This window comes from Erigeron canadensis, chromosome 3 (assembly GCF_010389155.1).
Source record: "Erigeron canadensis isolate Cc75 chromosome 3, C_canadensis_v1, whole genome shotgun sequence".
In the NCBI taxonomy this organism is placed as follows: domain Eukaryota; kingdom Viridiplantae; phylum Streptophyta; class Magnoliopsida; order Asterales; family Asteraceae; genus Erigeron; species Erigeron canadensis.
In genome coordinates, this window is record NC_057763.1 from 22,246,060 (window position 1) to 22,260,011 (window position 13,952).

General features: G+C 31.2%; 1 protein-coding gene across 1 annotated transcript; it reads left to right on the top strand.

Annotated features, from left to right (window-relative positions):
- Nucleotides 1-4,363: 4,363 nt before the first annotated feature.
- On the top strand, nt 4,364-9,280 carry LOC122594540 (protein trichome birefringence-like 34). Its single transcript, XM_043766983.1, has 5 exons — nt 4,364-4,746; nt 5,669-5,846; nt 8,095-8,291; nt 8,367-8,522; nt 8,827-9,280. Exons 1-5 carry the CDS (start codon nt 4,364-4,366, stop codon nt 9,179-9,181), a joined length of 1,269 nt encoding a protein of 422 aa, XP_043622918.1. The 3' UTR covers nt 9,182-9,280.
- Nucleotides 9,281-13,952: the final 4,672 nt, after the last annotated feature.

The window sequence follows — 13,952 nt, forward strand, 5'->3', positions numbered from 1 at the left end:
ACGCTTGTATAAGCTCAAAAGCATAAACTTCATAATGCAATTTTAACACTAAACCATGTAACCAACAATGCAATTTTTATACATATTAGTATATTACTAATATGTATAAAAACTTAACACACAGATGAATGAAAAGACTTCATAATAACAATTAACAAGGTATTATTTTTGACTTATTGAATATGTAATTAGACTTCATAAGGCCCAACTTTTCAGGAAAAGACTTCACAAGCCCAATGAGAAAGAAGAACCCGGCCCCAATGAATGAAATGACCCTTTCTAAAGAAATAAAAGAACCCAGTCAAGTAGTCAACCCAAACAATTTTGATACAAAACCAAACATATGACTGGTTGTCTGGTTGGCTAGAGTTTTAGACCATGGTTGACTATGCTTGATTGGCTACATCTCAACTAAGACAATAAAAAATTCAAATTTGTTTAAACCAGTGAGAACAATATCGATTACACATTTTACACCAATATTTTCTAACATTTAGCTTGGATATAGAATAATAGAACACATCATCTAGAATACAATTTTTTTTAAAATTTTTTATTTTTAATATGTTCACTTATCCGAAATTAATTTGATACTTGATATTACGAAAAATATGTTTTCATCCCAATCCATTTATAGAACACGTATGGTCAACTAGAGTATCTGTAAAAACTGCACACTCGGCCAATGGCAATGAGTCTTATAATATTGTGTTCTTTTAAAAACAATTATCCTTTTTTATATGACAAATTTCCACGATTTACATTTAATCATGTTATGATTATGCACTAGATAAAGTCAAACGTACAACTTGATCAAGGTTGAAAAATGCTACCTTTGTTTTATATCCACTTACTTTCATTCCATTTCAAAGTTAAAAAATGTTACTCATTTCAAAGTTGATATCTCTGAATATTAGCCAAACAACCACTTAATTACTAAAAGAAGTTGATAAAGGTACATAAGTATAATTCGTAATCGATGTAAATACCATAATACTATACATTAGATCTTTGTGTAATTTATTATAATTAATAGTAATTATACATTAATAATATGATATATGTATATCAAAATACATATATGATATGTTTAAGTAGATATCTAGTGAAAAGCCAATAATTAACGACATTGCATGTGTATTATATATACACGAAGGTAGCTGAACAAATAATGACTGTTAAGTTGTCTACAATGCAAAAGTAAATGAAGAAAAAGCATCCACCACTAATTTCGACAGGCAAGACAGATACAATGTCAGCAGCTTGTATACTACTGACTACAATAAATGAAATTTACATATTTACTACTCGTAAAATTATTTTATATATATTTAAGTTATTACGATGTATATTGTAATAAAATAAAATGTAGTGGATTTATAGTAGTAATATATGACTTGTTTTATTTTTTAAACGAAATATCTTTATCATATATACTAACATAGTCTCATTGGACAAGAGTTAACGTGAAGACTGAAAACAAATATTCTCTCCTTTCAATGGTGATGTTTACAATTTACATAACTCTTTTTTCTATATACTACATGACAACATGAGGATATATATATATATATTCCACCATTACATAATTCAAAACAATAATGACCTACAAATAAAATGAGGAGACGTAAATTCAAGTAATTTTGATTGAGATTATGGTTTTTTCTAGAATTGAGATACATAATGCGGTCTAGCTTGAGCTACCTAGCGTACCTTTTGGGTTCGCAAACGTATTGTGTCGTTTATCCTCATTAGGTTACACCATATATAGTTCAAAAATACATTTTTATATATGTCTAAAAAAAGTCGGTACGCTTCAAATATTCATCAACTATGAGACATATGTACCAACTATTAATAGCTAGCTGAATTGATATTTTAAAAGTTGAAAATTTTGAATTTAAATTCTGGTACAAGTAAAAATGTTCTCAATAATGAAGGATAAAAGTTTACTAAATAATAGGCTTCTATTGAAATTAAAGTTAAATATATAAAAAGGCAATACCGTGTTGTCAATTTTATCTTAAAAAGAAAAGAAAACTACTCGTATGAGACATGTTTTCTATCTGTAATTAACCAACCAGGCATAATCATTATGTTATGTGTTACATGACTATATCAATGAAAAATGAAAAATTAATGTGTCTAAATTTTAAGTATAAAATGCTTAACAAAAAGAGTAAACTTATGATAATATCAATGTTAAATATTAAAAAACATAAAATGTATGATACATGTGTCCATAAATGAATTAAATAGACGTATTATTAAACATAACTTTATAGGTAAATATATATCATTAATTCATTATTCATGGAAAAATATATAGAAAACGAAGGAGACAGACACAGAGTTTCAGTAGTGGTGACAATTAATTAGCTTAAGATTCATCAGTTCCAAGATAAAATTTCAAAAAAACTAACGTGGAATTTTGTACTTTAAGAAACTAACACATGCACGATAAACGATGTATTCCCTTCGCTCAAAACAATTCCTACTTTTTCAAACATGTATGATACAAATTAAAATGTAGTACGTATATATAACATAACTAAACACAAAGTGATATATGTATTAAGGAAAACGATTAATATACTTAAAAAATAAGCTTAAATGTATGTCTAACTAGGAGGGATTGATATAGGGAAATGATAAACACTTGTAATACAATAGCTTAAAAATCCTCATAACTATTAGACTGAGACATGTAGTAAAATCAGAGAGTGAGATTAGGAAAGAGAATTAGTGGATAACATTTGTCATCTTTTAAAGCTTTTAGGAGGATTTTTAGGCTATTATTTACGAGGATTAATCATTTTCCTTATCGTTATCCAAATATTAAACCTAATTTTAACGATATATATAGTTTTTATTAATAAACGAGAGTAAGTACCTGCGTGTTGCGGCGATGAGATGGTGCGATGATAGGTCATAAAGTGTGATAGCCAAAGGCTTTAACCGTACGGGTTCCGCCCTCGGATTTAAAAATTTGTCGAAAGTATATCAAATGACATCTCTAATGAAAGAGCATGAAATTATAAGAACACCCATATAATTTTTATAATTTATCGATGTACGGTTTGTGAAATAAAAGATTTTGAATGAATTGGATGAGTAAATGATTTATGGGGGAGAGAGAAAAAAGATGATTAGTTGAGATTTGAGAAGAGAAAAAGGGTGTTTGGTAATATAGAATTGATAGAATGGACATTTTGGGGAAGTAAATAATGAAACTTAAAATTTTAGATAAAGAGAATTTGTTTTATAATATAGTATAGATATAGATATTGTATAACATAAGTAGACAGAAAAATAAATGATATTACTATCATCTATTTTGATACATTTATCATTATATATGTTAATATGTACAGTTTATATAATGTAAAACTATGAAAGAATATTGAATACATAATCTGATAATCCCTACATCATTTCTCTCAAGTAAAATATTTAAACACGATAGTCATGTTAGAATGAAAATAATAAATGTGTACGGAATAATATATATACATCTTCGTAGAGCATACGTTTACACACCGTCGGTGGATGTAGTGATGCTATGCAAGAATCACTTGGTGGGTGTGTCAGAAAAATTGTTTCAGTATTTAAAATCAGTTTGTGATTAAAATCATCACCGGATTGATTTGATGTAAGATAGTTTATGTGGATAATTTAATTCGGAGTATAACATAAATAAATAAACAAACATGTAGCTAGGTTTAGATTTTATTACGACTTGTCCCGTAATACAAAAAAATATATACTTTCTTCGTCTTATTTTCAAAACTTGAAATATATATATATATTATATATATATATATATATATATATATATATATAGTTAGTGGCAATAAAGAATGAGTTATTTTTATTATTTTTTTTTTTTTAAAGTTAGTTTCCATTCAAACGTGTTGGAGGCAATTTTAACCAGTGATTTGCTGGACCTTCAACCCCATCCTCATAGAAAATACCTTGAGATGAGAAACCAAAGACTCAAACCTGAGACCTTGGGAAAAACTCACCTCCGAGGCCCAGATAGTGGATTTAGAAAAAATTCATGGTATTTAAAAAGAGTTCCAAAACTAATTCTTAACGTAACAATAAGTTTAGTAGTATTTGAGTTAGTTTACAAGTAGATAGATTATGGTTAAAGAATTAAATATATATATATACTAAAACATTACATTAAATGTCAGACTAACACGTTAAAAACAAAAAGTTTTCCTCAATATGTTCAACTTAACTTATAACTAATTCGGAGGTTCGGACTACATTGTTGCTCCGTCCCCACCTGGCTCTGATGCATAAATGTGTGATTTCTTTAAAATATTTTCATTCTTTTTCTACTTGAGAGAGAAACATGGAAAAGAAGAAGAGTAATAGAGTAGTAATGGGAATATGGGATGTAAAGCTTATGTTTGAAAGTAGTCTTATTATTTTCTTCATAATAGGAGCATTGGCAACCACAGCTGTTTATTATGTAAATAGTGATGAACAACAACCAATAATTATTAGTGACATAATTAGAAGTAGTGCTAATTATGTTTATGATGATGATTCTTTGGAAGGGTGTGATTTGTTTTCAGGAAAATGGGTTCATGAGAATGAGTCTAATTATTACCCTTTATACAAAGAAGTTGAATGTCCATATATTCCTGGTGAGTTTGCTTGTGGACAACATGGTAGAATGGATTTTGAGTATCAACAATGGAGATGGCAACCTCATGGTTGCAAACTTCCAAGGTCACTCCCCTCTATCTCTTCCTTTCTCTTACATTATCTTGTTCATGTGTAATCCTTTTTTTTTTGAACGACAAGTTTCATTAAGCCAACCAAACAACGTAAGGTGGCAGCCCAAGTTAGTGGTTATAGACCTATGCCCAAGTCATTTACTGTATTAAATATCAAATCTATGCATTTTTGTTGAGTAAAAACAGAAGCAATTATTGTTTTACCATGTATTAGATAGATATGAATCATATGATAGTTAATAGTGAGACACATGCCAAATGAAGTTATGCAATGCTTGTTATACCATCTATTAAATAAAAATAATTATTGGGCACTAAACCATGAATTACTTTATGCAATGCTCGTGCCTCAAACTCTCGTTTGATAACCTAGCCCAAACGTAAACATAAGCCTAAAACTGATGATATTTAATCCTGAAAATTGGAAAACATTGAGACCTTAACCTGTAGAGGACTTAGACGACAGCCTAACCTTGTTATATAATTGAGCCGACTTGTGTGGTCATTGGTAGAAGGTGACCAATATGTTTGGGGGCCAAGATCAATCAATATGTAAAGCGCAACTCTTTGTGTGTATGTATATATAAACGTTCATATATTCTATATAAAACATATGTGTAAACAAAAACTTAGGCAGGTCCCTTCCCACCCCTTTAATTTGTAGTACATCAGAAATAATTCAAATACTCGTAGAACATGAAATACAATATAGTTCTGAGTTCAAAGCTGTTTTTTGATTGTCTAATGCGTTAACAATATTGGTTTAGCTAAAAGAGTTTTTTGCGCTTTATATAATCAGTTTACTATAAATAAACCTCACTAATATGAGATGTATCTAGCTAGCAAGTAGGACTTAATGTCTAAAGTTATATTGTGACTTGATGTTAATTGTTGTTGATGCTATTCATTTGTAGGTTTGATGCTAAAGAAGTTCTCGAGAGATTAAGGGGCAAAAGGGTCATTTTTGTTGGGGATTCTGTAAATAGGAACCAATGGCTATCAATGGTTTGTATGCTACAATCAGTCATCCCTCTTGGACTAAAAAAGATGCACAAAGTTGCTAATGCCTCCTTGTTCACCTTTAAGGCATTTGTGAGTATCCATCCCTAATTCTTTTCGTTTATAGATATTGTGTATATGGCTATCTTAAGTTAACTTTAGAATTTGCTATAGTTAGAAATATGTATATAGCAAATGACTAAGTTTACAATTACTAATTCTTAGTTTAGCGAGTTCTTAACTTATTGTAAACCTAGTTTAGTTTGGACCGAGATATATACTAATTTAGTAAGTTCTGAATTATTTATCGAGTATTAAATTATAAAAGTTATAATAAGCCTTAAAAAGAAAATGCTTAAACTTGTATGCAAAATAAAAATTGAAATTAGAGGTTAGGTGCTATTAGATAGCAAGTAAGTAAGTAATACCTAATATCGTAATTTACGTGTTATGGGTCATAATATCGTTTATGGGAGTATATGGCCGGAGGAGGTTGAAATATAGGTAGTTTTATACCTATGTAAAAAGTTAAAAAAAAAAAAAAACTACTTTTTTTTGGTTCTATAGTTCTGCTTAAGGTAGAAAAAACCTTTGGCTCTAGCAAAAGGATAGGTACTACTAGATGTCAAGATGAATAGTTGATTACATCTTGATTGAAATAAATTTAACATGCGTTTGGCATGATACGTTTGAAAGATTGTATGCTTGCAGTTAATAGATGTGTAAAGCTACACTTTTGTACTTATTTGTAAGATCTCAAACCAACCAAAAAAGTTACTTTCTGGTAATTAATCGCCAAAGGCGACAATACTTTCGTCCTTCACAAATTAATGTGAACTTTCAAGAAATTCATAAATATGAATGTTGGAAAAAGGACATATTGTAACTTGTATATAACAATTACAACTGTAAAAAAATATTTTCTATCTAAAGACCATACGTTTAGCTATAAGTATTAAATTTAGGACTGTCAATTAAGTTGGCCGGGTTGGGTTTCCAGGTTGACAATAGGTTGGGTTTTCTTTAAGTTCAGTATATTCGGTATAAGCCGTAACTGACTGAAAATCTTTGACCCTAACTTGACCCGTTAAAAATTTAATGTCAAAATATTCAACCCGGGCCCAATCTGTGTGACCTGATTAATAAACGAGTACCCGAAATAATTTAAAATTTTTTATATATCAATTACCAGATGAGCTACATGTCATTGGCCATCAAATAGCAACAAAGGATATTGAAATGAGCAACGCATATTTTGTTACCCATGTAACTATGTGGTAATTAAACTACTCATTCTGTTTCAGATTCATTTAAATTTGTTGGAATTCAAAAACCTAAATGAACAATGTATTATTGTCATTTGATCAATCAAAACATAGACTATAACAATTTACACTTTTCTTAAATCGTGTGTATTGTTGTCGGTGGATAATATCAAGTTTTGTTCCTAATCGGCTCAACTGGTTAAAGATATGATCGAAGAAAGACAAAAAGTAATACGAGTAGTCAATTATGTTTGGTTCTTTGCAATTGGTTAAAATTGGGATGTATTATTGTGGGTTATCTGACAGTTCTATCAACCCTTCAATTGTGTGGTAGGCCTCATCTTTATGATTCTGCTATATGTAGAAGGGCAATAGTGGTGACTCATGGTGGGGTTTGCATTTGCCTGTTAGGTAAATCCGTAAATATAATGAGAACAAAATAAACTTTACTACTTAGATATTGAGATAAATGTATTGATGTTCATCTTTAGCTTTCTTGGTTTAGTATCATTTTCGATATAACTGTTTACATTACAAATACAAAATTCGTTTATTGAAGATTAAACACAAGGTGTGTAGAAATTTTTAAGTGGCATACTAATGAGAAAAATGAATTTAACCTACGGAATTAGACGAAATTTTGTGGCTTTATGTTAAACAGAACTGCAGAAGGGTTTAATATGCATAATTAAGGTTATTTGATAGGCTTAAGGTCTGAAGGCTCATTCTGGTCTGATGTGGACTAGTTGGGCCTTATAGGTATCGAGTCTTTTGGAAAGGAAGCGAGAATAAAAGGAGTACCTATGTCATAATGGGCTAGCAAATTGAGTAAGACTGGGCTCACAAACCATTTTTTTCTGTCTAACAAAAGGTGCTTCTATCCAATCCAGTGGCAACTAATTTTCAAAATTATTTACAAATGACTCATAATAGCCCCTGCATACTCAACTAAGTTTCAAATATAATTCTAGTGTCTGTCGGTTTTGCTTTTAGTAATTCTCTTAATCTATTGATTTTGTAATCATGTTATCATTTATTTCTTGTTTAGGTATACTTATATTTACACGAAAATACAGGAATACGATGTTTCAATTGACTTCTACTGGGCTCCGTTGCTCGTTGAATCTAATGCTGACCATCCATCAAAACATAAAAGAAGCGAGCGCATAGTTCATATCCAATCCATCGAGAAACATGCTAAAAATTGGGTTGATGCAGATATACTAGTCTTTAACTCGTATCTTTGGTGGGGTACGCCTACCCTAAAGATGTTGTAAGTTCATCGTTCTTAATTTGACATTTTTTTTTATCAAATATTATTATGTTCTAAAATGGTGCATCTCACTAGGTATGGCGCGTTTCAAAGCTCCAAGAAATACAACATAGTAAGCAACCATGATGGTTATGGAATGGTTCTAGAAAAATGGTCTAATTGGTTGAGAACTCAAATCAATCATACAAGAACTCGATCATATTTCATGAGTATGACCGCAACTCACCAGAGGTAATATATATGAAACTCGGTTTCACTAAATAATGTACGTCTAAGGTGGTGTTTATTTTATGACTTAATAAAAAAGTCGTGACTTAATAAAAAAGACTTAATTCATTAAGTCATCAAAAGTGTTTTTTTTACTTAATAAACCAAAAATAACTGTATTGACTTAATCCATACAGACATTATTTATCAATTCAGTCTCTTTATCAATTCAGTCATTTAATGGTTAAAAAAAAAACAGACCCTAAGTATTATTTCAATAGCGGTGCTAATCGGATTTTAACCTATCTTTGTGACCTTAAACTTTCAGAGGTGTAGACTGGGGCAAGCAAGATAATGGAAACTGCTTGAATGAAACACAACCAGTAATGAAAGATAATTTTTGGGAAAGTGGGTCAGATTTGACAATGATGAGAACATTGGAGTTGACATTAAGTAAACTTAAAGCAAGAGGGGTGGATGTGCAATTAGTGAATATTACACAACTAACGCAATATAGAAAAGATGGACATCCTTCTATTCATAGATTGTTTTATTCTACACTAAAAGCAAAACAACTATCTAACCCCTCAAGATATGCAGATTGTACACATTGGTGCCTTCCAGGTGTCCCAGATACTTGGAATGAGCTACTTCTTTTTCATATTATTCAAGGACTTAAATAAGTTCTAGTATTTCTGTTGACAAAGTACAGTTATTCATTGAACATTTTGTAGTTAAATTTTTTGTGTCATCAAGTGTAAATGTAGTTCTCAATTCTCATATAATGTTGTGATTTTCTATAATAGTCAGTCCAATATAAAAGAGAATGGAAAAGGCCCACTATCATCTATATGGGCTTGATATCCAATCTGTAAGCCCATTGATTAAAGCTACCTTTGTAGCCCACAATGTTTGGGTACAATTATCGTGATGATATTTTTAGAAATATTGGTAATGCAAAGTGCAAATAGAATGATTGGTAGTTCCGGATAATATACTCTTATACTCTTTATGTTCATTCAAACATTACAGATACGTCATGTTGTGAGTTTTGGTGAGAAGAGAAAGAAATGAGACCATTCTTTTAGTTAGTGGTGAGTTGTTTTTTGTTAATCATTGTATGAACAGTCAAGGCCTATCATGTGCTAATTAACATATTATTTCAATTACTTTATTCAATCACTATTTTTTATTATTATAACGACGAGTTAGTCGTTAGCGTTCGACTACAGAGTATCTACAATGACATCAAAGTAGACAATATGTGAACTCATATCTACGATTTACGTTCTCTCGTTACCACCTCATCAAAGGACAAATTCACAGTAGAGTCCTGGTTTTCAGATATATGTGTAATTTATAAATAGGAATAGGATAAAATGCCATTAAAAAGAAAAAAAATAATAAAAGAAAAGCACACACCTAAGTACCTCACTAAATTAGCACAAATTTAAAGGCAACGGTATAAATGGTCACATTCATAAATAATGAAGAAAAAAAAAACTAAAAATTTTCACACTAATAACTATATAAAAAATATAGGCAAAGATAATTTTGTTTACTACTCATAATAGAATGAACCATTTTAAAAAGGCAATTGATAACCAGTTGGGTTGATCAGTGGTTAGAGTTCTTGTCTCTGGAGACAGAGGTCAAGGATTCGATCCTCATGCTCAGCAAGGCTGGAGGGTTTTTTCTACCTATGGTAGAACATGAAAGCAGTCTCTCTACCTTTGGTAGGGGTAAGGCTGTCTATATCTCAACCTCCCCCATACACCGTCGAAGAAGGTATTGGGACCAAAAACCCGTGAAAGACGTAATTGGGAGTTACTTTTATTTTAAAAAGGCAAGTGATTTTTATACTAACGATTTCACTTAGCATACTACAAACAATTTGTTTTGACAATTATGCCCTTAATGATATTTTTAATCCTTTGATTTATTTACTTCGTAATATTTATTGCACATAATTGGTTTACCCTACTCCTTCTCCTTGTTAAAACTAAACTCCGGTGGCAGCGACACTTTACCAGGTATTTTGTAGTACAATTGAAATGCTTATTTTCATGTTACATTCTTCAGCATAATTAATATTAGCTTGATCTCAACATAACAAATGCCCCTTATCATAGTAGTATATATTGAATCGATGTTTTTTTCTAATCTTTTTTGTTTTTTAATTTTATTTTGACAATTTTACTCCACTTTTATAGTTTTACATATTGTCTATAATCTAAACGGAAAATCATCTTATGCGATGGTAAAAACTAATTTAAATTACCATTTGTATGTTAATACATACTGTTTATCTTACTAAACCTGAAAAAAATAATTACTTATTATGTCAATACATATAGATGAACTCTATTCACTCCTCAAGTTCGGTTATTCAAAATGAAGAGTTCTATCTCGCCTACTCCAAATTTGAACTTTATGATGATTTACTAAAGAGTGTGCGAGATTTTTATTATGCTAAAGGATACGCCTTAACAATCCGTGATTCAAGGAAAGATAAGTTCGTCATTTTACAATGTGATAGAGCTGGATCCTATCAAGATACACTTGGAGATAAACGAAAAAAGAGCGCTTTAACTAGTATGATCGACTGCCCCTTCCAAATTTCAGGTAAATAGGGAAGTGATGGCCTTTGGGTTTTTAAGCCAAAAAACTTAGCACACAATCATGATCCATCAACCGATATGTCTGGACATCCATCATTTCGCCGACTACAACCAGATAATATACAAACCGTCAAAAACATGACTCTTTCTGGGATACCCCCGAGACAAATTATTTCTTCTTTACGCCAACAATCACCAAATCTCCCAGCTAATTCTAGAACTATTTACAACTTGAAGGCAAAAATACGTAAAGATAGCTTAGGAAATCAGCCAATGATCAATGTGTTATTTGAAGAGCTTCAAAAGGGTGGGTTTTCATATGATGTTTTACATAATCAAGAAGGGCGTGTAACACACTTGTTCATTGCACACCTTATGTCAGTTAGATTGGCTCGAACCTTTTTTAATATTTCTGTGATGGATTGTACCTACAAAACAAATATATATAAAATGCCACTTCTCAATATCATTGGAGTTTCATGCTTTAACATCACCTTTTACTCCGGTTTTGCTTTTTTGAAAAAAGAGGACGAAGAAAATTACGTATGGGCATTAACTGCAATTAAGAAGATTGTTGGACATGCAAATCAACCATCAATAATTTTGACAGATAGGGAGTTGGCACTAATGAATGGCATAAAGAATGTATTTCCATCCACAACAAGTCTACTATATATGCGTTTGGCATATCGAAAAGAAGTCTTAGCGAATTGCAAGAAGTATTTTGCACGTTCCGAAGAATTTGATATTTTTATGTCAAGTTGGAGTAACATGGCTTATTCTTCGACTCTTTTTGAGAAAAATTTGGGTGACTTTAAGTTGTTTTATAGAGAGCAAAAAGATGCAATTGAGTATATAAACAAAATATGGTTGCCTTAATTAGAAAGAAAAATTTGTTAGCGCTTGGCAAGGGCGGTACCACATGGGGGCAAAGGGGGCAATTGCTCCTCTCAAAATTTAGATTTTGTCATGTATTTTCAAATTTTTCATCGATTTTTAAAATTTTTCTTATAGGTTTTTAACATTTTGACCCCTTTTATATTTATATTTCACAGATTTTTTAATTTTGCCCCCTCTGAGATTTTATTCTGGTACCGCCTCTGGCGCTTGGACTTACAAATACTTACACTTTGGTAATCGATCGTCTTCAAGAGCTTAAGGTGCTCATTCCAAACTCAAAAAGTACTTACAAGTGTCTACTGGGGATTTTAAAGAAGTGAAGACAAAATTTGCCTTGCAGTTGAGCATGAGTTTAATGAAGTCAAGGTGAAACTTGCAAGTGAGAAAATCCAAGTCCCTCACAACTGTCATACACCTCTATTCAGAGAACTTCTTTACAATGTGTCTAAGTTTGCATTGAATGAGATATATATGCAATATGAACAAATAAAAACCGGTAATATTTGCTTATAAATTTTCATTCTTATGTTGTCATATAACTTTAGATATATGTTAACCTTTTTGTTATGTTTGTTTGTTTAGCTACAATGATTTCGTGTACCAGTCATTTTATGACAACTATGGGTCTTCCATGTGCTCACCGGATAGAATCTTCACAAGGAAAATGACCATTTCGTTGGATCTTATTCAGCCACAATGGAGGATCTACACATTATCCCTGAATTTGGAAGATGATTTGCAAGATGATGACCAGGAAATGTTTCTTAAGTTGGTTAATATATGAGTTGATCTCGAAGTACACGACGTGGTCTATAAGCAAAAAAGGAGTTGCTACTTGTACAATCACCAAACTCCTAACCGAATCTGATACATTATTTGAGCCAATGATTCGACGACCAAAGGGAAGACCCCCGAAAGCGAAAAAGAAAAGAGGAACAACTTCAACTTCAACGAGACGAGATCCTTCTAGATTTGAGCACGTGGAATCATTGAAAGCACACAATCCTTCAAGTTCTACTTGTGAGGTTCTAAGTAATAATGAAATGGTCGAGGGATCTAGTTATATGCATCGATCATGAGAACAACTTGATCGATTTGAATATGTGTCAGGATTTTTCAGGTGGTTTTATTCCGTTCGAATAGGTTGGTTTTGCAATTCGGCCATCTTTGGATTCAAAACAGATCAGGCATACGTCTTGGTTATGCGTTTTTGTTTTTTCAGTTTTGTGTTGGATTTTGCAACCATGTACATCGTAGAATTTTATTTCAAGTACTTCGTTTCATTCCAAGTTATTTGTTGATTCAAAGTCTAGTACCAACCTGTAGATTATCAAAAGATGTGTAACTTAGCTTGAGCTAGTGGTGGTTTCATTTGGTTTTATACATACCTGGTCAAGAATAAATTTATACTTTATAATGCCAGATTCGAAATGATGGTAATATGGGACAACAGAATGGAAGCTTTTATAAACAAGAAGGACGTAAAAGAGAAAGGTCATAAACTACGAGAATAAGATTAGTAGGAGTTTGAAAAATTAATAGCTAAGGACAAAAGATTCATAACATATAATTTTTAGTATGTGGAGTAAAAACTGTAGTAAAATTATCACCTGCCTTTTAAAAAGTGAACCACATAAAGGCCAAAATTTATAATTTGATGGCATTACATACATTCATTAGGTGGTCTCCGATCTCCATTAATGGTTTGCCAAAAGTATCATACTTAGAATTAAGGAAGAATGGAGATTTATACTTCTATAGATGATCTAGCTACCACCTATTCGAAATACTTGAAAAGGATATTTTTCTATGAGGCAAGTTTAACTTCTTTCGAATATCTGGTGAATAAATATGTATCTGACAGTTCGTTTGGAAATGAATAGTAAGGTGACCCGTCATCTCACTTTAACTATTATTATCTTTTTATGTAAAA